Source organism: Pempheris klunzingeri, chromosome 15 (genome assembly GCF_042242105.1).
Source record: "Pempheris klunzingeri isolate RE-2024b chromosome 15, fPemKlu1.hap1, whole genome shotgun sequence".
NCBI classification, from domain to species: Eukaryota; Metazoa; Chordata; class Actinopteri; order Acropomatiformes; family Pempheridae; genus Pempheris; species Pempheris klunzingeri.
Genome location: NC_092026.1, coordinates 11,106,971 through 11,133,495, shown reverse-complemented (window position 1 = coordinate 11,133,495; position 26,525 = coordinate 11,106,971). Strand labels below are relative to the sequence as shown.

The 26,525-nt window shown below is 38.6% G+C and overlaps 1 protein-coding gene across 1 annotated transcript in view; it reads left to right on the top strand.

The window, feature by feature from the left end:
- st18 (ST18 C2H2C-type zinc finger transcription factor) overlaps positions 1–23,925 on the top strand; it is a 38,866-nt gene extending 14,941 nt beyond the window's left edge. The window contains exons 3-23 of the mRNA XM_070845351.1: positions 4,160–4,275; positions 6,969–7,020; positions 7,841–7,871; positions 8,063–8,250; positions 11,899–12,612; positions 13,334–13,468; positions 14,374–14,464; positions 14,559–14,651; positions 15,206–15,414; positions 15,722–15,921; positions 17,880–18,128; positions 19,367–19,476; positions 20,075–20,137; positions 20,450–20,518; positions 20,732–20,866; positions 21,304–21,384; positions 22,706–22,927; positions 23,095–23,180; positions 23,301–23,404; positions 23,504–23,650; positions 23,785–23,925. Coding sequence (XP_070701452.1) covers positions 4,160–4,275; positions 6,969–7,020; positions 7,841–7,871; positions 8,063–8,250; positions 11,899–12,612; positions 13,334–13,468; positions 14,374–14,464; positions 14,559–14,651; positions 15,206–15,414; positions 15,722–15,921; positions 17,880–18,128; positions 19,367–19,476; positions 20,075–20,137; positions 20,450–20,518; positions 20,732–20,866; positions 21,304–21,384; positions 22,706–22,927; positions 23,095–23,180; positions 23,301–23,404; positions 23,504–23,650; positions 23,785–23,925 — 3,236 coding nt within the window. The remainder of the gene's footprint in view (positions 1–4,159; positions 4,276–6,968; positions 7,021–7,840; positions 7,872–8,062; positions 8,251–11,898; positions 12,613–13,333; positions 13,469–14,373; positions 14,465–14,558; positions 14,652–15,205; positions 15,415–15,721; positions 15,922–17,879; positions 18,129–19,366; positions 19,477–20,074; positions 20,138–20,449; positions 20,519–20,731; positions 20,867–21,303; positions 21,385–22,705; positions 22,928–23,094; positions 23,181–23,300; positions 23,405–23,503; positions 23,651–23,784) is intronic.
- The last annotated feature ends 2,600 nt before the right edge of the window (positions 23,926–26,525 follow it).

Genomic DNA, 26,525 nt, shown 5'->3' with positions numbered 1-26,525 from the left:
TCGCTATGATATTCAAATAATTAATGTTTTCATAATCTTTTGCTTGATCGCCATGCCCAATACATTAAAAATACTGGAAGATAAACAAAGGTGCGTCTAAGTGTATGGGTTAGTGCATGCGTGCGCACGCGTGTGTGTGTGTGTGTGTGTGGCGCGTGTGAATGCATGCACTCGTGTGCACATGTGCACATGTGTGTGGAGGACAGAGGAGCAGAGATAGAGTGGAGTTGTTTAATGACAGGAACAGCTGACTCATTTAGAGAGAGCAGTGAAAGGTAATTAACCCTGGGAAAACTACAGCTGCCATGCGAGCTGTTCACTTCAGCGCAATCTGATTAGGAATCACTGCTCGAGTCCCTGACTCCTTTCAGACACTGTGTGTTCGAGGTAAACTTTTCCCTTTGCCCTGGAGCACTGGAGACCTGCCTTTTGTGACAGGGGATTAGCTGGAACGGTTACTACGTTTCTCCAAATTGCAGACCACCTGGTAGCATTCATGCAACCTCCTCCATGAAAGGGCCTCCTTGGGCAGGAACAATGAGCAGGATTACTCTGCTCATTGTTACACCAGGGCTGGAACTTCTTTTTCCCCAAACACCTGTCCCCAAATTAGACAGGTTTGAAAAACCATGTTCATGACAGAATTCAAAGATTCAAACTAACATGAGAGTGGTTTGGCAGACTGGAGACTTGCCAGTGGATGAATTGTCTGCCACTCCATTTATTATGCTATTGATTCATAGTGTAGCGCAAGAAGATACTAATTTTATTTGTCTCAATATTTTGGTGTTCTTAATTGGATTGAAATTCACAAATAAAATAGCATATCATCTAGGCCCCTTTCATACGATAAGGGACCTGAAAGCACCAGAAATTTGGTCAAAAACAGAAATTGGCTCTTTGATGTCAGAAGAAACAATCTGGACTTGGTGCCTCTGTGTGGTCCGGCTCCAGATGAACTCAATTTAGAGGGAAGGCTTTGGGGTGACTTTGGAAAGCGATTACAAGATTCATAAATCACCTCGGCAAAGGTGTCACCATCTGACTCTTTTATGGGACTCTTGCTAACTACGTCCAATAACAAGTTTCCCCTGTAGTTATGCCATCATAACAAATCATTGAAGCGATAGTGGCTAGCCAGGCTCCTAATTGTCTGTTAAGAATTCTGTGAGCTGTGTTCTTTTATTGAAGCATCTCTGTCTTGGAGAAGTGATAAGATGCCAATACGCTCCTCTATAAAAGTACTCTTTGGCAAAAGGCACAAACACTTTGCTTGGCCGTCAGGGTAGCTGTGAGGCTGTTATATCTGAAATCGCAGTTGACTTCAAGATTTTTTACTGTGTCTGCATGAATCCAGAAATCTCTATCAGGCGGAGGAATGCTCATAAATTGCCGGCAGAAAAATCTTCTTTTAGATACAGTATATTTTTTTCTTTTATTTGAAAGGGCGTATACATACACGGCACATATAAGTGCTCTGATATATTTATTTCGTTGAAATGAAATTTTACTTAATAAGCTCGTCTTGATATTCAAAGAAGTCAAGGAAGTGCATTTATAAAAGACTGTTTATTTACAGTATCCCTCTATGTCCCTTGATTCATCTGGAAAAAAAAATAATGTTCTTATAAACACAGCCAAATATGTCAGGGTCTGGGTTCCCGTTTTATAATGTAGATAACCACTAATTAAACATTGTGAAATTTAAAAAGAAAAAAAAGGGTTTTAGGCCACGTTTAAGGCATAAATTAGAGATCCTAAACCTCCTTTGTCCCCTGTCCCCTCCTAAAACATATCTCAGCTATTACTCTGGTGTCCAGCTGGTATTTAGGCACAGGGCGTCTGATGGCTCCCTGGCCACCTCACAAAAAAGACAAAAAAAGAAAAGTTGTTTATCTAAATACTCTCTGAACAGAAGTTGATTTTAATCTCTGAGCAGAGCTTAATTTACTCACCACGACCCTATTTGCATCTCAATGAAAAATGGCGAAGGCAATCGCCTGCTCTCTGTGTACAATTTCACCTGCTTTCCACAGAATAGGTGTGAGCACTTTCCAACCAGGTATATTCCTGCCAGCTCACCTTTCACTTCAGCTCGACTGGCTTTCTGTTGGTTCTCTGCACGCATCAAATCCTCCTATAGGGTAAACATAAATTGTGATCAGCTCGCTATATCCTCAAACGTTCATTACAAGGAAATATGAAAGTAAAAGGTGCTATCTCTTGCTGTTTGCTCTTTATTATACATAAACAGAAAACACTTAGCATGTAAAATTAATGTGAAAATTATTCCCGGGGTAAACTATAAACACAGAAGTTACCCCGCACATTTACCCTTTTTTTCTCCTTCCCCTAGATCAGAGTGTAATTGCCAGTAATCAGGTCTGTTTGCTGCTGATAAAACCACTCTGAATGCGAGGAACCCTCTTTGTGTGATGACTCAATTATGCCAGAAGTGGCTCATCAAACCTGGCCCATCAGCTGCTTTAATAAATAAGGAGGAAAACTTGCTGCAGGCGCATTATAATTCCATTCATTCCATAATTAAATCCATTCCAGTTTTAACCCTTCACTCAGTGTGCTTCTGGAAGAGGAAACAAAAACAAGGAGCGAGGGGGGGGGAGGGGGGGGTGAGTACACACCAGACAGTGACCTTGCACAGAGCACCCATCCGTTCCCTATAATTCAAAATGATACTGTTGAAGAAAGGTTAAGAGAAAAAGGCTTGTGAGGAGAAGAATGGGAATCAGTTAAGACACAGCCTTTTTTTTTTAATGTATGCATTGTTTCCATACACAGCCTTACACAGTAATTATATTAAAAGAGTAATCTAATCATAACAGTTGGTTGGTTGAGTGTGCAGCACTGACATTTTGAAATCTTATTTTGTGTAATCTCATTTGCCTCTATCATCTCGCCTGTACCCACTATCTAAAGGAAATGTAAATAATGTAATTAATTTTATGGTTTCCAGAATCTTACTTTGCTACCCTGGCCTGCTTTATTGGTTTCAAGATGAGGTATCAGCACAGTACCACAGAGTTTTTTACTCCATCACAATAATGTCTGTGTTAATTACATGAGAGCGTCCCAAGTGCACGGATAAGCTGGGAACAAGGGGACACAAAGACTCAAGGTCAGTGATGAATATCCACAGCAGCTGCATGGTATTAATAAGGCATTATATGAAAATAATCATAATAGCATCACTTACAACAAAATGCGGGAGTGTGGTTAGAGTAATGTCAGGAGCGTCAGGGTGTTTTATAGATATTTCCTCTCCACCATCTCAGCTTGGATCCAGCCTCTCTGATAATGGTGCGAGGCAATGGTTATTCATGATTGCTGGACTGGGAAGGTCTCTCTCTTTTTCTACCCCCAGTTGCAGCCCATTCTCTCCTCTGTGGTGGGAATGCTAGCAGATGGGGTTAGGGGGAATGGGCTGGGCTCAAGGACAGCTAGCAGCCAGATTAACACATAGAAAATCTCATAGACCCTAAGCATCAGGCTGCCTCCTTTCCCCCTGAGAAATCTGCCCTAGACGCAGGGAAACAGTCCTCTGAGAAGCATTATTTGTGTTGGACTTGGGGTGTGTGTATGAGGAGGGGGGCTGCATAAATATGATTCAGCAGATGACGAACCAGCTCAAATAGTAGTGAGTCTTTTTTCATATGCTAATGAAACCGAGTGAATACCCCCCTCCCTACACTCATCCCCTCCCCACACACCCCACACCCCTCTTTTTTCCCCCCAGTTTTGTTTTTCTGGGGAAGCGCTCTGTGAGCTATAATTAAGAAGATGTGTTTTTTTTTCCCAAAGCTAACAGAAATAAATAATTCCATAATAAGATCTGTGAAGTGAAGAGGCTTAATGTACTCATTGTGTTCGTCCTTGTTTTCCCTCTTGGATGTTTTGTATTAATTAGAAGCAAGCAATTTGATCTCTGTCAAGCAATCAATTTGCACCGTGTTCCTTATTCCATGTGAGGTATTAATGTGCTCTTTCCACCTTTTTCTGGCTGCATGTTCACATCCATGTCACTTGATTATGAAAATGAAATTATAGAAACCTTCAGAAAGATGGTTTAGAGACATTTAATTGATGTCAGAAAAAGTCACCGATTTTTATTTGTGTGTGTCTGGTGTTTTTTCTGTTATAGATAATGAATTACAAGATCACCTCCTGAGAGACAACAAGTGTGAAAGCATCAACCAGGGTGGACAGTGTGAATCTGGCATCTTATCCTACAGAGCGCTCGGAAAACTAGAATCAAAGGTAAACAATCGGACACAGTCAGTTCTATATACCAAGTGGAAATAAACTTTTGTGAGGGACAAAAAGTCTCTTGGGATAAATGATTGTGTAACAGTGTTTTGGATAAGTAGCACACTAAATGGAGGAGCGTCACTGCTCCTTTGACCACGGTGATCACAAACTGAGACTGGTTTTTACTTATGCAGAGCTGTGGGTGGCTGGCAGAAAATATACTCTTTAAAAGGTATCGCTGAGTCAGCTTTTTCTCAAGTGATAGTTGCCTTTAGTTGTTAGGTTGTCTCAGCTGGATCTGTGCCTGATAAAACTTCCTTTGAAACCATTACAGGAAATTTAAACACACCTGTTACAAGGCCTTCAGCTTTTAAGGACCATAACATTTATTTTGAACTATGATTAACACTAAAGCAGACGCAATGTTCGCTTTGATCAGTTCCTCTTCTCAACTAAGTTTCAAAGGCATGTGAGTGTGAGATTTAAACTATGAGGAAATAGATCAGCTTCGTGGGCTGGAAAATACATTGAATGAATGATATAAAATCCAGTGTGTTGGGAAAAGTGAAAATGTGAAGTGTAATAAAACTACTGATATCATTCTTTAACAGTGTACTTGCTGGCCTTATAGTACTGTAATAATGTCTGGAAATGTGACCCTTCGACTATCCCAGTTGTAATGCCAGAGAACAGGCCAAGGAAACACTCATTGTTTTATCACTCTAAGACGCACAGCATGACGTTAGTTTTAGGTAAGAATGACTGAAAAACTGAACAAAATCACTGAAAACACTCAAAGGACATTACAGTAATAGTGTTCTCTATTTACACTGTTACAGCAGGTTATTATATATGGGTTATTATGCTCCAATACAACTTTTTTACATTTCTTTAATTCCACTGGCAAGTCCCCGTAATTAGCATTTCTAAGCAGTATATAAATATTTAGTACATGATTTATAACACGTTATAATGTAGCTATATGCACGTATAAGGTCATTTTAAGTGTTTTATCTCCAATAAAGACATGTTTTATAGTAAGTGAGTAAGGTATAAAGTCACTTTTGCACTTTCATATATCTGAGACCAAATTATTTCATTTATCTACAATATAAAGCACCTGGTATAAAGAAACAAATTATACGTTTAGCAAAGTAACTGTAGTGAATGTTAAATAAAAAGTCCCAATTGACCCTGAATGTATCTATTTATTCTGCTTTTGCAAACACTCAGTGTCTCATGTTTGTCCGTGTTGTTGCCATGCCAGGACTACCTGTTCGTACACCAGAGCATCTACGGAGGCCTTCCTCATTGTCTTGTTACTTGCCACTTCTTGTTATGTGAATTTGATATACAATAGCCTGCTTTGTCAAAATCACTTTGGTCATAATTATGTGAGAAATACACATGTGACGCACTTCAAAAGCAGTGCTAACAAAACGAAGGTCTCAGTTTGCTTGGCAGGCTCAAACTTATATAACGTGTGAAACAGGACACGGTAGCTCACGGTAAAAAAATATATATATTGAGCTTAAGTCAGACATACAGACAGCCTAATTGTGTTTCGCTTGTTGGACAGGCACAGGACTGACTATAAATTGAGGTTTCACACATTATTAGATGATGCCTGTAGCATTAAGGTTTCTTTTTTAAAATGAAATTATCGCATGCTGCTATCATAACAAACATATTATCCTCACTTCATCCAGAGAAATAAAAAAATACAAAAAAGCAGAACAAGTTTAATGATTAAATACTGTCTTTACATTTACATGAGAAGGGCACTTCTGAAAAAAAAAAAACACACCCTTGGTAATAAATGTGTGCGACTCACTGGTGATATTTTGGTACACTGATACAATCTCAGGTTGCAGGATGTAAGAGCAACATTTTGCCTTCAGAACAACAAATTTATACAAAATGTTGAAGCATGCCTGTGTGGAAAAGTGTTACAAACTAATGAGGTACATTCATTTTTACAGAATGTAATCTATAGTGTTTGGGAGTTGTTTGTCTCAATAGGCTGTAGTAATCAAAAGTAATGAACCTATTATGAGCAGGACCTCTGAGGGCCCGGCGTGGCATTAAGAGTGTGGCACATAAAAGGTTTATTAAAGGAAATTAAGGTCCATCACTGCCACACCTGCTCCCCTATTATAAATGTATGACAGGTCAGTGCCTTCAATCACAACAGCAAACGAGAGAGAGGAGTCATGTTTCCCATTACCAGGGAAAAGTAACAGCATATCCTATGACTCACAGATTTCACTGGCCTGTGACCACTATACGCCACCATCAGCCTGGAATAATTATGTTTAATAGGTTTTATTTGGGACCCACAAGCAACAGCCAGAGAGAGTGGATGGATTTTAGCAACTATTTTTGTCTAAACACACACAGTGAGGTGCTGTCTGTACTTTAATGTCATTATTTAGTGTCATTACATTTTTACTCACCTTTGAAAGTTTTTTTTCCAAGCATTATACTGTATGTGTTTGCATATTACTGATGTTTTAGGAGCTCTTTGTGTTGCTGTTGTGCACGCGAATTACGATATTAAGGCTCACTAGCTCCTGGTGACTGAAATCAGTAAAAATCCATACACCGTTCAAGCCTTTTTACATTTCAAATAACAGAAATTAATAAAAATGAGCATTTATATGCATTAACATCTTTCTGTACACTGTATGTTTCATTTACAGATGGATTCTGAGGGTGAGGAGCAGACCCTGAAAACATGCAACAGTAGCACAGGTGAGTACAGTTTTCAGTTTTTGCTTTTAACCAAACGCTCATGCACGCACACACATATTCCACTTACCACCATGGGTTAGGGGTATCAGTTCAACAATCCAACTTTATAACTGTCAATTTTATGTATTATCTTACCGGTCTGAAGAGCGCTGTACTGCCATTTCATTATTCAGAGGGGAATTACTTCATTAAATTGGAACACTGGCTCAAATTAGTTAAGGAGTGTGTATATATTGTGTGATTGAAAACCTCTAGACTGGATATGTCATTATGCAAGTGTTCAGGGCCTCTGAGGCCTGCCTGCTCACGCTGGAGCTATTACTACATCTGGGGAAATTCATGAAAAGTGTTGTTATTGGTTGTGCTTCATGGGAGTAGGGCTAGAACTTGTGAATGAGATTCAGGCAGGCCTCTGGGAAAATTGATTTACCCTTTTAGATCATGTTGTCAATGTGTCAAAGGATGAGCTACTGTTGTTCTCCCAGAGAATGAGCAGACTGAATGAAAAGCTTTTCAGATCAATGAAGAGACCACTTCTCCATCCTTATTCTGATTATACCCGGTGGTATTGTAAAAGAGAATAAAATCTATGGTAAAAGGCAGCACACAGCAGCATTAGCCCAGGTGGTGTCATCCCTAAAACATTATCTACAAAACAAATATTTACAGAACATTGTAAAAAATTTCATTAGCAATAGCTTAAAAGTAGTGAGTTGCTTTGAGCCTTTGATGAAGAATATGTCGACAGATGCTGTGCTGGAAATGTAAACACGACTTTTTATCTCTTTCTGTTCTCTTTTTTTTGGCCTTTATCTCACAGGGCTGGGTGACTGCGTCACTGAGACTCACAGGTAAAGATTTATGACATGAACACTTTTCTCATCTTTTTCATCTTTATGTCAAAAATGACATTTTCGGCCTAGATCATAGATGTGATTCATTACGAGGGTTTTAACAGTTTAATAGTTGAATCTTTAAAATGAGCCAACGGAGGCCTTTGTTGACCCTGCTGTGCTTTTTGTCCGTTCCCCTTTCCCTCCAGTCCATATGGGTCCATGGCGAGGAAGAGGAGTGCACAGGAAGGGGTGCAGGGCGCCCCCGTCAACAAGAGAAAGTCCCTGCTGATGAAGCCCCGCCACTACAGCCCCAGCGAGGCATGTGAAGAGGAGAGTGAGGACCTGGCACCGCCACAGGACAAAGAAGAGCTGAGGAACATTGACACTCCAGCAGGTAAACAGATGTCCTGTTGTTTTGTCTGTTTTGATGAACAATTGACGCTGAATTTTAAAATCCCATCTGTTGCATTCATATTTCCCTCCCTCTGCCATCAGCCAGCAGCCGCAGTCATTGTGCAGTGGAAGTGAAAGACTACACTGCTGGGTCCACATTAGTTGTGTCTCACGTCCACAAATTGAAGTTTTGACAGCTGATCTGCCATGATATTTCTGGCGTGGCTCAAGCCTCTTTTGATGAGGCCAGATTTCAGACCCCTCATCTGTCCTCTTTCAATAGCCAGTCCAAACCCATTGAATCCATAGAATGAAAAACCGAGTGGGGGAGTGCACCAATGCACTTGATTTAAATTAAACTTCTTCCACGCTTTTAAGCTGAATTTTTATTGAAGCTGCCCATTATGAGAAACGAATGAGGCATCAGCATTTCTTGGCTGATGTTCTAAAGTTCTTCTTGTTTATTTTTAAAAAGACTTCACTAAAACACAGGAACATTTCATCAACATCAGTTAAAAATTGCCTATTCTCACTTATGCCACTGTCCTTCTCAGGAGCGAAAATGTTTTCTTTTTTCCTAATGAATTGAATTTTGTGCATTTTGGCAACAATGCCCGTGGTTTACATGTGCATTCTCGCCCACTATAATCTGCACTGATTTGGTATATTTTTAACGATGTAACTAAGCAACAAACGTAATTGTCCCTTTCAAAAGCTTTTGTTAGGCCCTCTAACACAGTCTAATACATAATTAGGCATAATGTCTACAGCTCATTATAGTACACATGTGTGTAGTTAAATGGACCAGGAGAGTAGCTCACTGAATTGTGTGGATTCATTGGAAATGGAATTTATTTGTTTCCTGGGCTCATATTACATTACAATTATCTAAGTAATTCACTGTGCATCATCAGTTTTTGCTTTTGTTGGTGTGTATTCTAGATACCTTTTATTTTTTATCATCCAACATTGATTGATTGCTGTATATTTTCCTTATTTGAACCTGATATCCAGTGGACTAGCTTTAAAACAAAACAAAATCCTGCCAGAACAAAAAATGCCTGAAGAGTGTCAAATGAACGCGGATATTGATAAACAATTTCCTAACATATTTTGCTGTTATTGTCAGATTTGGGGGCTATTTTCTGTAGAAAAACAAAAATTGGAAAAGTGGACTGGAGGCATTAAGAATTTTTGCAGTGGGAAGCTGGTCATATCTGCATTTTAACAAAAAGGGAGAAAAATAAGCCTCTCGTTTGGTCGAGCCACACTGCGTTCAACTCCAGCCAACTACAGCCCTGCTGCAGAGTGCTGGTAATGGCTATTCTGGAGTACAAACTGTTCACCTGTTCCAACACACAAACCACCGGAGGGATCCAAGTTTTTTTCCTCCATCTCTTTCCTTTTTTCACTGCACTTCTGTGTCTCTGTGCTTCTATGTGTGTGTGTGTGTGTGTACGTCTGTGTGCTTGTCTGAGTGTATGCGGCTGTGTCAGGCCGGGGAGTCCATCTGGATGAAAAACAAAACCCTTGTTGCTTGCCTTATAAATGTAAATACAAAAAATGTTACATACGTGGCTTTAATTTGTCTTTAGACACCTCTTGTGAAATATTTTTGACAGCAGGAACTGATAGTAACACATTGTGATGCTGCCTGATAGGAAAATGCACATGAAACCAAACATGTCAAATGCCACTCTGTTTTAATAATGTACAAAATCATATATTTACAAAAACAGTTTGTCTTTCTATTAATGCCACATAATTTATGTTAAAGCTCTTTTAGTGAGGATTTAGTTTTTGTGCTGCTCCCATTGATAAGTAGTAGTTGTTTGATAATGCCTGTATCATCCTCAACAGAGAGTGATCTGATTCTCACAATCCATCTCTATATATCTTCTCAACCTATTGAATCCTACTTTCGGTTTGGTCTCTGATGTCTAGCCACTTAAGAGGATATAGGCCCACAGTCCATCCTACTGAAAGTAAGCACCCTCCCAGTCCAAAGAGCCTTAATCGAGCATAAGTTTGAATGGTTTTGGAGGATAAAGAGAGATTTTGTTGAATCAATCCAGATGATAGCTTTCCATTGTTAATCACTGACCATGACTTAATATAATCAGTGGTGTTAATAAAGTGTTGTTTCACATGCATTTTGAGGGATAACCCTAACCCTCTTTGTCTGTTCCTGATCAGACTTTCAGTGTGTAACGCTTCCCACAATCTTGTGGCTTTCTGTACATGTGACCGGGATTTCTGGATTTATGCTAAAAGATAGATGGCATGGGGTCAATGCAAATTAAATCATAGAGAGCATTCAGCCAAATAAGCTGGAGAAAAGAGATTATATGAAATTAGTGCAAAATCTAAGAAGACATGCATATATATTTTATTAATCTGCAGTAATGGTGCTACATTTGTCATGTTTGGTATCTTATCACACCCTCAAAGATTTTAAAAACTCAAAGCCATGAAATTATTGAGTCATCTTCAAAAATAAATACATTATAAGAGGAGCTCTCCATCCTCTCTAACTTTATAAAGCATTAAATTAAATCTAGATCTACCAATATTTTCCTGTTGCGCCTAGTATGAGGTGTTTATATTTTTACACTAAAATAATAGGCTATGTGGTTATTGAGGATATGTCAAAAGGAGAAGGACAAAAAATGTCAAACTCATTTTCTTCTTTTAAACATTAAAATACATCCTGTTTTATGCACACGGATAGACAAGTTACTTTTAAAATCATAGTTACTGTTAATACCTTGGCATCTCTGGTTTTTATTTCATATTTGAGTTTGTTTTTCTTAAGAAACTGAAGGCGAATAACTAATGAAAATTCAATCAAAATGTATCTTTTTTTTTAACTATTTTGGGTCATGTTCACTAAACTTGCCACTTATTTCTGTGGGCACTGTTAGCTGTTTTTTTTTTGTAACAAAAATTATTGTCCGTTTTTTGACTTAGGTGTATGGTTGGCTTCTCCTAAACCACGTTCTGCCACACAGACAGCGGCAGTTCACAGAGATTTCTCTCTTTTATCTTCATGTTTGTGGTTTCCTCCATCTGTCTTTTCAGGAATCCTTTTCACTTTCCTTGTTCCCATCGCTAGAAAACAACAGTTTTGTATTTTTAAATCGACATGTTGCTGCTTAGCTTGCACTTAAAAATACACATAACTAATTAAAAACTGATGTTCACTGTCCTCCACATGGTAAATCCCTACATAATCTTGTCCCAAATCTACATTGGGTTGTTGCTCCAATTGCTTCAAACAGAGGAAGAAGAAAACAATTGTGTTTCTCATCTCTAGGTTCCATGTACAACTAGCCGAAAGAAGCATCATGTATGTTATCTAAAATATACTTGAATTGCTTAGAAATCTTGCAACATTGTGATTTTCATTTCTATTGCAACATGTGTTCTTATTAATCCTCCAGAAGGTTATAAAAAAAACATGTTTTTCTCAAGATATTATTTATTGAAAAGTAACACAAAATCTAAAACCTTTAAAGGATTTATTGAGATTATGGAGGACATACAATTCTTATCCTGTATGTGACTGAGGGGTCACAAACCAACATGTTTGGTCTGTCAAGTCTTGAAAACACATAAAATTGTACTGAGTGTTTTCTTGTTTTTTTAGATGGACACGTAGGAGCAATCAATGGAATTGCCAATAAAAATAGTTGCCGTGACGCGGCGGCAAAGTCCATTGATGGTCTCGGATGGTCGGAAGGTGCATCTGATGGCTCTCCGCAGCGCGAGCCGGACACATCTGAACGCCAGGTGGATGAGGAAGATGAGGAGCCCCGTACTAATGAAGAAGAAGACCAAAGTCAAGACAGGATGAGCGGTACATCATCACCACAGAGTCCATACGAAGACATGAGGGAGGATGAGTGGGAGCCTCTGTCTCTGTCCGCCAAGGTGAACGGCTCAGGCTGCAGTCCCTCCAGAGCCTCTGGAGACCTTTCAGGCAGGAACGGCCACATGAAAGAAGAGCCTCATCATGAATTAGCTGGTCTGATGGGCAGAGCGAGTATTTTGCAGGCTGAGGCTCTAAGATACAGGCCGCTCCCCACAGATGAGGACAGTGAGGGGGAGGCGGAGGCAGAGAGGCCACCTCGACTGGACGGCTGGGCTCTGGGCCTCCATGAGGCAGGCCTGGAGATGAACAGAGGGAGGGTGAACCTCAGCCTGTTGGAGCAGGCCATAGCTCTGCAGACAGAGCAAAGACAGGTCCTACACCATGCCTACAGGGAGATGGACCGGTTCCTCATGGAGCAGATGACCAATGAGAGGCGGCACCACAGGATGATGGACATGGAGAGCAGACTCAGCTATCACGGAGGAAAAGGTAACTACAGATGTAAATTAATCTGATCTGAAGATAAACACTGTCTTAAGAAAAGTCAACCTTATGGGAACAACCTTCATCCTGAGTAAATCAGATAGACCACTTGTGATTTGGATGATTGGGCGCTTAAAAAAACATTAAAAGGAATAAAAGAAGCATGCACAGGGGGGGGAAATCAGAGGGTGGAAATCCTCTTAAGTACTAAAAACATTTTGGCAACAAGTGAAGTAATAAATAAACAGACTAAAATAAAGAAGAACAAAATTTTCTGATGGAATTGCTACTACTCAGAATATTGGATTTTGATAGGAATCAACTGGATATTTAACCATGACCATAAGTCTTAAATCCTCCTAAAGTACCTCTCATGTTTCCCTCTGATTCTTCAAATGACTGCAGCTAAATGTATAATCCTAGATGTAATCTTTCGATGGATGGGCATTAAGAAGTGAATGCTCTGTGTTGAACTGCAGCCTTAACTAAAATGACAGATTAATAGATGCATTTTGTAAAAAAAAAAGTGTCTAGCTTTGCGTGATATTTCAATCTGTTGACTTATGTACGATACGTATACAGGAAAGTGCAAGTGCATTGTAAGTATGTTTCACTTATTTCTACATTTCTTCCTAGAAGACTGAGGGGCTTTGGTGGGTTTATGCAGCAGCACAGTGATTTGTGTAATATTTATGTATTGTGAAATCTTGTTTGATCATGTCCACAGATTCTCCACGTACAGATAAAAAGGATGTCAAGTGTCCAACTCCTGGCTGTGATGGCACTGGTCATGTGACCGGCCTGTACCCACATCACAGGAGTTTGTCTGGGTGTCCTCACAAAGTCCGAGTTCCTCCAGAGAGTAAGTCGCACAAGCAGTTCTGTGTATACATGATTTATACTAAAAAAAATGTCGGTTTTGGGATTTACAATCAGTCACAGTAATTGAAATCCTCTTAGCACGGACCCAAAGACAAGAAAGACCCGCTTATACGTTTAGTTCAATTCAAAGATGTCCACAAAACTTTTCAAATAAATTTAAAGGATTTCTTCTCTCTCTCTCTCTCTCTCTCTCTCTCTCTCTCTCTCGTAATGTGTTGTAATGTGTGAATTCTTTTTTTCTTCCTCACATTGGCGATTGTTAAGTCATTTCAATATAACTCAACAAACATTCAACATTAAACAGTAATGTTACAAAAGGAACAGAAAAAGTAATTAACTTTTTCAAAAAAGCGCATGCTCTTAGACTGGAGGCAGTATTTGCAAATCAAAGGGCTAGCTAACGCAGCATTCAAAAATAAATAGACAACTCCAACAAACTAATTGGAGAATATGTGCAAAGAAGAAGTTTCTAAGGATACAGAGCAGACCTTTAACGACGCGTTTGTTTTGAAGAATATAATCAGCTGTCTTGTTACGCTCCTTTTTGCACTAAGCTATTTACATTTTAGCCACATTACAGCATTCCTCACAATGAGAAAGCCTTTTGCTTTTTTTTTCTCTCTTGTTTCTGTCTCTGTAGGATCTTTGCTCTATAGGCGCTAATGCACCAACCAGTCACATAAATCACCATTTAATGTATTAAGATGTTTAAGATGTATTTGTTTTATTTACAAAATGCTCTGTACATATGTTTGTTTACCATCTTATAATCTTTCAGCTTGATTATGTCTTACATGTCGAATTATGTATTTTCTTTGTTGGTTTTGTTTTTTTTAATTTTTTTTTATCTGAGCTTATCTCCTTTCTTTGTGCTTGTCCCTTCAGTCCTGGCAATGCATGAGAACGTCCTCAAGTGCCCTACACCTGGGTGCACAGGAAGAGGCCATGTCAACAGCAACCGTAGCACCCACCGGAGGTTCGTCCACAAGAGAAAGCCATTAGAAATCTGTACCCTGTTCATAGATGAGTTACAGTATTAGGCTAATGTGTTTGATTTCCTCCCCAACCAGTCTCTCAGGCTGCCCCATTGCTGCTGCAGTGAAAGTCTCCAAACCTCAGGACGAGAGCCTGAAATGCAGACAAACACCTGACCGCTCACCGAGGTATTACTGCCAGATAACATTGAGTTCTTTCACCGCTCTCAGCATGGTCACATGTGCAGGAAAATAATTACAACAAGCATCCAGAAATCACATTCAGCTCTGTAGTGGACTGAAGTTGTAAAAGCATAACTGAGGTTATGCAAAAAAGTGATAAACACTATTATTGTTGAGTAGAGTGTGGGATATTTTTATTCACTGATCCCAGCAGAACGCACAGTCTATTTCGAGCTTTCCAAGCAGACATAAGCAATGGTTGCTGGTCCTGTGAGTTCCTCTCTATTAGAGATGATAAAAGAGCAGAACTCTTTGTTCCCTGTGGATATATCATGGGCAGCATGCCCACTCCTACTATATTAATTAGTCTGGCAACCTGGCTGTGGATCTACAACACACATCAGATCCCAGACTCTATGTGTACAAAAGCACTGGCATCCCCAAATGGTTTAAAACAATGTCTATACTTGACTGCTTAATATGAGCTTATTGGGCACTTGTTATTTCACAAGTTTTGCACAATAAAATTGTCCTTGTTTTTTCACTTTGCGTCCTTGTAGAGCCATCGGTTTGATAAAGAAGTTTGAGATGAACCAGTTGAACTACAGGCTCTCTCATCCAGTAGCAGCCTTGCAAACGAGCCTCACAAAAGACATGGACAAGTACAGCAGAATCCACTTTGATTACGCCAGCTTTGATGCACAGGTCTTCGGCAAACAGCCTCTGATGGGGTCCAACCAGGACCAGGAAATGTCACAGTTCCCTGATTGTAAGTTCTTATTTGACGCAAATAAGTAATTTGTAAGCTCCCATTGTGTTGAAGGTGAATTAATTATTTTGTCACATGGAGCCTTTGTCTCAGTCACAGAATGAATAGTAGTCCGCAACAATCAGAGATCTACGCGTAAATGTCCTTTTCATGACATTTTAAGGAATGCACTTATCTTTTTATATCAGTAGTTGTAGCCAAAACCAACAAATTTCAACTTCCCACTTGTTTTCTATGTGCTGTTAAGTTTGGGAAGAGCACCTGGTGTCTCAGTAACTAAATTATTCGCTAATTATTTGTCTTTTAGCACCTCAGCAGTATCCTGGCTTCCTTGGTGTTCCAGGTGGCCGCTTGCCCACCTCTGGTCAGCACAGCCCGCCGAGTCAATTCAAAAAAGAAGATGGTCTCCAAGCCGCAGCAGCGACCGCCGCCATCCTTAACCTCTCCACTCGCTACCGGAAGAACATGGAGGCTGTCGCCGGCCGGCCCTTGGCAACCTCCACAAAGGTAATCAAATTAGACCACTTGGAAAGGTATTTAATGTGGTCATTTTAAAGGAACTCTGATTTGTGTATAAAAAGGGAAAGACATCAAAAGCCAGAATTTGGCAAAGGGAGCTTGGCGCGCTGGTGGCAGAAAAACAAGGAGGTTTCCACTCCATAAAGCTTTAATGTACACAATTGAAAATTTGTGTAATCACATCAAAAGAAGAAATACAATCAGCCGTCTTTCCCAATTATAACTACTCACATATTTTTTCTATAAAACATGTGGTAGTGTATTTTGTTCGACATCAGCTGGCATGTAAAAACCCTGAACTGGTTGTCTGAAACTGCATCTTGCCCGCTGCAGATGGCAGAGGATATTTTGCTTAGTTATATGATCCAGCATAGGCTGTGTGTCTACATCAGATAGTCTTTAAAAGCATTTTAACGGATTAAGCCAATCAGCTAAAGGAGTTAACATCTGAAAAGTTTAATTCGCACAAAATCCAAACTCCTCTTGGAAATGTGTGCAGATTCAAAATCTCCACTGCTGTCATTATCTCCAACGCGGCATTGTGTTCGGCTTTTTCCAAACTCACTTCATGATTAATATTGATCACATTCTGTGGGTTACATACGTGCACACTGTACTGTAGATGATTCAAGGTTTCCACACCTACACAGCACAGATCCTTGTCTCCCAGCTTGTTGAGCTGAGAATGTGGCCTTGTACCAGGTACCAGCCCACTGAATGAATAAAACAGTGTTAGCAAGTTAATCATCTGTTCTCATTTACAGCCTAGTTGTCTTGGAGAGACGTACAAAATAAAGAACAGCTTTCAGGTCTGAAAAAAAGGGGCCATATTTAGAGTGTTATATGTCGTCGGATGCTTTAACTTATCTGCATATGTATATAACACGTTGGAATATCACACACGCCAAATAGTTGGCCTTTAAAGCGTGAATACAAGCTGATTTTACTTATTTAACAAAGTGACACACTTAAATGGCATAATTAATCAATAATAGCAAAAAAAGAATGAAATCCAGAGTTTTAGCTTTTAGTTTCTGCAAAAAAAAAATAAAAAAAATATATGAAATATAAATAAATCACAAAACGTCTTGCACATCCTTTAGTTTTCCACTGGTGTTATTTTGATTAGGTACACACATCATGAAATGGCTGGATAATTAAAGTGGACAACCACATCCAATGTTCGTGTAAATTATCCCCTTTAATTAATTTGAAAAGCTCCCCTTTGTTGCAAAAAATAATGATGTATAGGATTTAATGAAACATATGCGTTGAATAATTGGTTTCATTTATGGAAAAGGATTTCAGCATTTAATGAGGTAAAACTTTTAATACCATAAAACAGCCATAAGTCATCATGCTATAGCGTTTCAGCACAGCAACGACAAACACATCTGTCAGCGGGGAAACTTATGCCACATTAAGCTTTTTAATTTTTGCTATAATAATGATGACCTAAAACCAGCAACCCCCTCACCCCCCCCAGCTGCCATCTTGGTTGTGTGTCCTAGAAAACAGATGACACAGCTGTCACTGAAAAACTACACACCACTGATTATTTTTTTTTTGTGTTCAGCAGAATTAACGCTGGCTTAGTTTGGTACTTTGTCTGGTGTGAGATAACCACTGTATGTATTATTTAAATAACATTGTTTGTTTGCTCTGCGTTTCAAGTCATTTCTCATATTTACAGAGAAATGTTGTTGGCTTCAAGTTTACCATATCGCTGCTGTCATATTAATGAGACATAGTACTGTTTTATTTACATTCCTTCTAGTGTAATTAGAAAATAGGTGCCTATTTTTATCCCCTGATTCATTTGAGTTCATGTTAGCACGCAATGCAATGATATGTGATCAGAATTTATTTATTGTCACCTACTTCAACATGCTATACAACATGTATTAATTGATTAAATGTTGGGGATTAAACTCCTTCGCCTTTAGGACATGCTCATAGAGGTGGATGAAAATGGCACCCTGGACCTGAGTATGAAGAAGTGCAAGGAAAATGTGAAAGCCCAGACAAAAGCACCTTTAGACGACCCGCTGTCCCCCTGTGAGTCCAACAACATGGCCAAAGGCGGGAGCGTGCTCATCAGCCCCACCTTCTACCAACCGCTGTGTGACAGAGACAGCTGGGAGAACCCCATCCCTGTCAACTTCAGCAAAGCACACGTTTTACAGGACACAGAGGTAAAAATAATAATAATAATAATAATGTAATAATGTAAAAAAACATACACACACACACACACAGAGTGACTGAGACTTTGAACTTAAGCTAAAAATGAAAAGATGCATGAAGTGCATGGGAAATGTGGATGGTGTAGATTTGTACAGCATCTGGTGTGTTATCTGGCCATCAAACAGTTATACAAATAAAACGATGAGATTGAGCAGCACAGTGACAGACTAAAAGTAAAAGAGACATGATGGAAAATAAGGGGATCATGAGGGCAAAGGCTCATATTGTATTTATTCAATTTAGATGTGCAAATTTATTTGCTGCAAGTTTCCTCCGAAACAAACACAACAATCTCAGAACACTTTCTGCTATAATACCTTTGATTGTTACCAGATTACATATTAAAGAAAGTTTGTATGGAATTTTTAGAAATTTATTGACCTTAAATTAAGTGTCACCATTTCATTTCCCAACATGATGGTGTGAATGCTGTCAAAAATAAAGAAATACTGAGTTTACTTTTTATTCATTTACTATGCTGGCCTGAAATGTGTCATAAAATAGTCAAATTTATTCTGTAAATGTGTAGTCAAAGTTATCAAATTGAGTCTAAAATTGCTATGATTCCCAAATGTCCAGAACAAAATACAGCCACCCTCGATGTCGGCTATGGCCTCGCTAGTGACATACTTGTTACGTACTTGTTAAAGACATTTTTGGTGACATTTTCAAAGAAAAAGCTGCAGCTTTTCCAGTCATATCTTTAAAAACTATAAAATATATTCAATATTTTTACACTGCAGACTGGAGCTAATCTGGTCTCCACACTTCATTCTTGCCCAGGGGCCTGAATGAATCTTAATCTGGGCTTTAAAGGTTTCCTTTTCTTTATTTCACAGGTGGTATTCATTTGTAGTTGATATCAGGGGTTATCACATTTGACCTGCTTTTAGATCATACACAACATCTGGTGACTGCAAATTCTTGAAAAAAATGAAAAGGAAATCCATACGTCATAAATACTATGTGGATTAAGTGTGACTTTAAATGGATGTATGGTTTACTACAGTATAAGTATCCTTAAGCATAATCTCTTTGCTTTGCATTCTAGCCCTCAGGGCTTGTGTTTTAAGAGTATTATACAGGGATTTTCATTAATTATTCACTTTTAGGTCATTGCAGATTGTGGTCAGGTTTGATATTTTGGACAGATCAGGTCACGTTTTCACTTTTTCTTTCTCCACAGGAGGATTATGATCATGTCTCCTTAGAGGATCAACACTATCAAGGAGACGGCAGCATGATGAGTTCCAAAGCCAAACTGCTATTACGAGACACAAAGAAAGAGCTTTTGAGGTATGTTGCATGAAAGAATGAAACATCTCAAGGCATCTCAAGTCCATTATGTATAACGTGAGCTTCCCTTTTAGGGTTGGCAGATGGTCAGTATCAACAGTAAAAAGTGTAACGCCAAACTGTGGCTTTGTTTAAAAAGGACAGTTTGATATAAGTGAGTCCAAACACACTGAAACTCACCGTGTTGCCTATCATTGTAACCGGTATGTCTGCAGGTTCATGCGGAGCAGAAATATATCTATTTGAAAGTGAGTTTTCTCCCTGTATGTCCTGTACAAGCTTACAACTCTTGACTCTTGTAGTTAGAGTGCATGCTCTGCTGGGTCTCCTCTTGAGAATCTCACCACGAGAAAAGTAGGATCCTATAGTTTCCGCAGCACAGCATCCCCTCAGTGACATTCAGAGACATTCTGAAACTGAATTTTAAGCAAAAAAATAATAATTTCTTTACTAAACTTCCCGCTGTACTAACTCTTTTTTTTTCTCGTTAACGTCCATGAAAAGGTTGTCAGTGTAAAAGAAAGACTCAGTTCAAGCTTGGCACAGTCTGTGGGAAGTGGAGTAATCTGTGCATTAAATGCTTTGTGTTCTCCTGCAGCTGTCCGACCCCAGGCTGTGACGGCAGCGGCCACGTGACGGGGAATTATGCATCACATCGGAGGTACTGTAATTAATTACACTCTCATTAGCACCAGCTAGCAGATACATAGACACGGGAAACAGTCCTTATTCTTTAATTATGCTGATTATTACAGTTGACAACTTGTCAAGTAGCTTGTAGATTTTTATATCATTTTATGTCATTTTTAAGAAAACACGTTGACATGTAAAAGCTTTCTGATGAAGAGGAAGCGGAATTGTGTTTTCAAATACATTTGTATAAATATGCATTAAAACATTGTATTAAGATTATTCAATTCAGCTGTGATCAAAGAGTGCATTAAAATGACTGTTAGCTCTTTATCCTCTCCAGTGTGTCTGGATGTCCCCTGGCTGACAAAACACTCAAATCACTGATGGCAGCCAACTCTCAGGAACTAAAGTATGTGTTTTGAAAACTGTTATTGTTGCTAAAGGATTTTTCACATTGAACTAGGCAGCTTGTTTTTGCCTCAGCCTGGGTCAATGATTTCCTTTTCCTTTCATTTCCTTTATTTCCCTTTCCATTCCTTTCCTTTCTACTACACATTATGCATGATTTCTGTGTACTCCACGTGAAGTTGTTTGGTATTTGTACTACATTTCTGCATATTAGCATGAATCCACTGCTCCGCTCGCAGTCTTTTGCTGTAAAAAGCACCTGGTCTCTGTGTCTCTCAACCTGCAGGTGCCCAACACCTGGTTGTGATGGATCTGGACATGTGACTGGGAACTATGCTTCGCACAGAAGGTAGCAGAGAAAAATCATCGCAACTGAGCTTGAAATACATTTGTCAGATGCATGACATTCAAACAGATGGTGAAAGTCTCACTTTATGCTGCAAACATGCTGCACTTTTTGAATTCTTGTGTTTATTGATATATTTGGCTGCCTTTTTATCTGTCTTATCCATCTATCTAAGCATTCGTTTATCATTTAAAACCCAAATTGAATCCCATTTTAGCTTAGCAACAAAAGAAGAGGTTGCTACTGTGTGTGCTAATGCAGAGTACAACTTCTTCAATGATTAAACATTCATGTATTTAGATTTATAGATTTAGATTTGCTCAGCCGTGTGCAGTTGAATCTCCATAAACCTCAGAGCAGCCTGTTACGACTTAGCTTTTATTTTCACTCTTACATATATTTCCTTCATGTTAACCCATACTGTCCCCAATCATTTGTAGCTTGTCAGGGTGTCCACGTGCCAGAAAGGGAGGTTTGAAACTCACACCAAACAAGGATGACAAAGATGAGCAAGAGCTTAAGTAAGAGGTTTTTTTTTTCCTCAACCCATGCTGTCATGTTTTTTTGTTTCAAAAATAAAACAAGAAAACATTGTGAAAATGCGTCATGCTTTGTGCCCGGGGCATTATACCTGGAGGCCATTAAGTTAAACAAAGAAAATAATACTTCTCTTGCCGTAACATTAGTGAATTATTTTCTAAGGATTAGCAGCGTGTTTTTGTGGGATTTTTTCAGGGTTATGTATTTTTCCTATTTTCTGAATGGAATATCTGGCTTATTACTCCTCACTGAGTGCTTTCTTTGTAATTATAGTATATTAAGAAAATGTTGAATTGCCCGCTCCGATGGCATTGCACTCATTTGCAGCTTAATCATTCTGTCTGTGAAAGTGTTATTGGAAAAAAAATAATGTAATTGATTTGCAGTTTAAATCCAAAGTCAGATATATGAGCCTTTGTTTACTTATACATCTGGACATAGATTTTTTTTTCCTTTTTAATTACTAATGCAAGGGCACAAGCTTAGGAATTAGACTGGAATAGATCTCATACACATTAAGAGAGAAAGGGAGAGAAAGGGGGAGGGTAGCAAATGTCCCTAGATTATTGTAAATAGTGGGCCATATGGCATGCCTCCATTGTCCTGGTGCCTTGCATCAAGCTACCTACCTGTGGTAGTTGTAAGTAATGGGACTGGTGTTGTTTTGTCCTCTAAGTGCTGCTGTGCTGTGGAGTAACAAAATGCTGAAACAGGCTTTTTGCAGCAGCACTCTGCAGCATGTGTGCCATTTGTATCATCTCAGGTGACCTTTCACCTTTATCAATAAAGGAAAGGGTTGGCCACCTCCAAATTACATTCTTTCGCATGAGGGGGATACATGACAATTATCCGTAATTCATGTCACTCCATTACTGACCTGCAGAAAACAGGCGTGAATTCCAGCTGACAAACTCTTAATGACATTCGGTGCGAGTTGTGCATTTGTTTTCAAGCACAAATATCAGCAACCTCAAAATGTATGCAATGAACACAGGGTTCGCTCGTTTAAACTCAAGTTTTAGTGGATTAGTAACTTATAGTTAATGCGATTATTTCTAGTTTTGGCGACTTTATTTTTAATCAGCATTTGGCTGGATTAATCAACTTAATGGTTAACAAATCTTCCGGTCCAGTTATTGAAAGATAAGTTTTTTAATAATGCGGCTGTTATTTTTCGAGCAGTTAAATATCTCTGTTTTATATAAATGTTATTAAATGGAAGTTACGCACATTTTCCGTGTGTGACTCAGCACTGTTTGCAGGTTTACAACATGCACTTGTCTTTGTTTGTTTCTCTGGTAGGTGTCCAGTAATCGGGTGTGACGGACAGGGCCATATATCGGGAAAATACACATCCCATCGCAGTGCAGGCAGTTGTCCACTTGCTGCCAAAAGACAGAAGGAGTCGTCCATCAATGGGCTGCCCTTTGCCTGGAAGGCCAATAAACAGGAACTGCCCCATTGTCCTTTGCCTGGCTGCAACGGCCTTGGACATGCCAATAATGTGTTTGCCACTCACAGAAGGTGAGGTCGCCTGTCCTCCATTTTATCTCTAAACAATACTGCTGGTCGACATGTTGCATTCTTACAATGGCCCGTTTACTCCCATTCAGTCTCTATTACTGTTAAAGTTTGTCAGTTCTGTGATATTCTCTCATTTTGAAATTGTCACCTCTGACCTGCTGAACCAGCTTGTCAGGTTGCCCGCTGAACGCACAGAGTATCAAGAAAAAGCACTCAGAAGAAGAGATGACTATCAAACTAAAAGCCAGCAGTGGTAAGCTACTCTGACATGCTGTGTGGTATGGAAATACTCATGCACTTTGCAGTTACATGTACCTTGGCATCAATATTTTCAGTTTGAACATGATAAATTTGATGATATGCTTCCACTCAGGTGTTGAAAATAAAGAAGATATTCAACATTTGGATCATGAAATTAATGAACTGAACGAATCGAACATGAAAATAGAAGCAGATATGATGCAACTTCAAACCCAGGTATATATCCACTCCGACAAGTTCATTGTACAGATAAACATTTCAGATCTTTGCTCACTAAATTTGATAAGTTTCTTTTTCTGTTTTTGTACCCGAAAGCAGATATCGTCTATGGAATGTAACCTGAAGACAATTGAAGAGGAGAACAAGATGATCGAACAGCACAACGACAGCCTTCTGAAGGAGCTCGCTCGCCTTAGCCAAGCTCTCATTAACAGTCTAACAGACATTCAGCTGCCTCAAATGGTACAGTAAGCCTTGACCACAGACTCCACCACAACTCATTATATCTAACCTGTCCTGGAACAAATCTCATTTTCTATAAATTGTCATTTCTGCTGTGCTGTTTTCACTAATAGTCAAACATGTTTTTGTTGCAGGGACCCATCAGTGAGCATAATTTTGAAGCCTATGTGAACACATTAACTGATATGTACAACAACTCGGAGCATGAATACTCCCCAGAGTGCAAGGCCCTCTTGGATAATATCAAACAGGCTATTAAGGGCATCCATGTTTAAGCTGTAGAGCTACCAAGAGGTTTCTTTGACTTAGGATAATGGCACTAGATAGCTCTATTTTACTGAAGATTGCTGGCTTGGCTGCATGTATAAGACAAGGCTTTTGGAAATGTGCTTGGCATTTCCCGGTAAACACACTGCACTGAGAAAATTACCAGCCAGATTTGTAATGCTTTTACTGTTTCTGCATTCACTTGATATGTTTATCCTGGTGAGATTTCTACCCCTCTTGCACTTAATTATTTTGTATGGTTTGCTTGATTTTAATCTGTATGTGTTCATGTCATTCTTATATTATCGCTATTTATTATTATATTTGTTCATCAGTGTATTTATTTCCTCGATTTTTATTTATTTCTAGAATTGTAAATGCTTAATATTGGAGAAATCTGTTTCTGTTTCTGCACATTGTAAATTACATGGAAGCACATTCCAATTTCATGGCCTACTTTCGCCATCTAGTGTTGAAAAACGTATATTATTATTATTAAACTATAAAGTTGGATCTCCCTTCAAAGTCAAAACCTACCAAAACTAATAAGCATCAATATTTTGAAGCATTGCTTTTGCTTTGTTTATTGGAAACTGAATGTATGGTAAGACAAAGTGAACACTGAGATAAAAAATAATAATAATAATAATAATAATAATAAATGCAATGCCACTGTACTGTACCTTTTTAACCAATAGCAGCTGAATGCAACCAGGAGGTGACAATGAGCAAAAATGCAACATCATTCGGTGAACTGAATGTCAGATTGCGCTTTGCATAGCGTGCCGCAAGAAGAGTGCGACAAAAATCAAAAATCCACTTTGTCAAGATGTCTTTTTTTTAAAATATAGATATTAAACTGCCTTTTGTGCACACACGTTGGAGTGTGCATATAGTATGTGCCTAAATGTATATGAATCCATAAAAATATACGAGTACTATGTTTTGTGGTAGGACAGTATTATGTGGATGGTGTCTAATTTATTATACAGTACAATTATTTTCATAGGCGGAAACGTTCCTGATGACTGTTTAAATACCGTTGTCTCAGTAGCTGTAATCTCAGAGTCAGGTTTTGAAATATCACGGCTGAGATTTAAAAGTCTGGTGTTAATTTTAACTTTTGCTAGCATGGAGAGAGGAGGAAAAAAAAGGAGGGAGTGAATTTAAAAAAAACAAACATCTACTCCTGTTTTCTTTTAAAGTGCTTACAAGCCTTAACATTTCAACCAGTCTTACAGTTTGAATATTCTTGTAACGCTTGGGGCAGATTTGAATAGTAGCTATTTCAGAACCGAGCTGACTACCACTACAACTCGCATTTCAGTTTCAATCATGAAATGCAAAAAAAAAAAAAATTCAAAAAAGAAATGAAAACATAGACAAATGATAGTTGTTGGCTAATCAGTTGTTTGTTTGCATCAATTGCACTTTTGTATTTTCAGTTATTTTGTATTTTTAGTTCACCACACTGCCCTTGACTTCAAATAAAAGAGGGAAATGGGACACTGTAGTTGCATTAGTGTAATATACACGTCTCAATTTTTATGTGGAGCTACTCCCAAAAACCCCCCAAATGACACACTAATTCATTTGAGCAATATAGATTCTGCAAAAAGACGTCACACACATGTAGCTTAGGACATTTTGAGTAAAAAAAAAAAAAGTAACAGCAAAAGAGCCAAATTTACAGAAAAATAGGACCCTACTTTATCCAAATACTCAAGATGTTTGAAAGAATTTTAACCTTTTAAAAAATTTGAATCACATTCTTTAAACCTAACAATCCTTTATTTATAATTTCATATATTTAATTCCTATACCACACATTGTTTGCTCAGGAAGTTTTGTGAATAATATTTATTTTTTCCCTGTTAGTATTTGATGTTTTGTAATGTGAAATGCTTTTTTGTGGAACGATATTAGTATGATATGAAATTGTATTGTATTTTCTTTTCTTTTACATTAAAATGTAATGCTTTTTTCAGTTGAAGTAGTTTGTAAATTGAAACTTCCTATTACTTTTACTATTTCATAATAAACAGATATGCGCTGTGTTGTACAGTTTGTGTATGGTAGAAATAAACTTTTCAAATGGTTGTGTGGTGTCTCAGTCAAACGTAAAACCAGCACAAGGATCACGTAAGGGATCAGGTTTCCTTGGTCGTTAGCCTCATCCTGTGGTAAATTTGAGGTATTACATCTACAGTGACAGGGAGTGGTCGCTGGAGTCCACATATTAAGAGCTGCTGGGATTAGACATGAAAATGAAGGGGTGTGTATAGGTGGACATGGAGGTTTAAGATGCTGACCATGTAGTCACAACGTCCCGGGTTTGAGTCCAGCTGGAGACCTCGGCCACATGTCATCTCTCTCTTTCATTTTACCTCTGTTCAATCACAACAGCAAGAAATTACTAAAAAATAATTGAGATAAATCAAAATGTAGTTCACATCTTCAATGTACTCTGTTTAAGGCTAAGCATTGTGTTCATTATCAATTACTTTGGCAACTATTTTCTCGATCAATTGTTTAGATATTTGCATTTATATACAGTTATTTAGTTTTCTATCACATCAGACAATGAAAAGCAGCAAATCCTCACAAC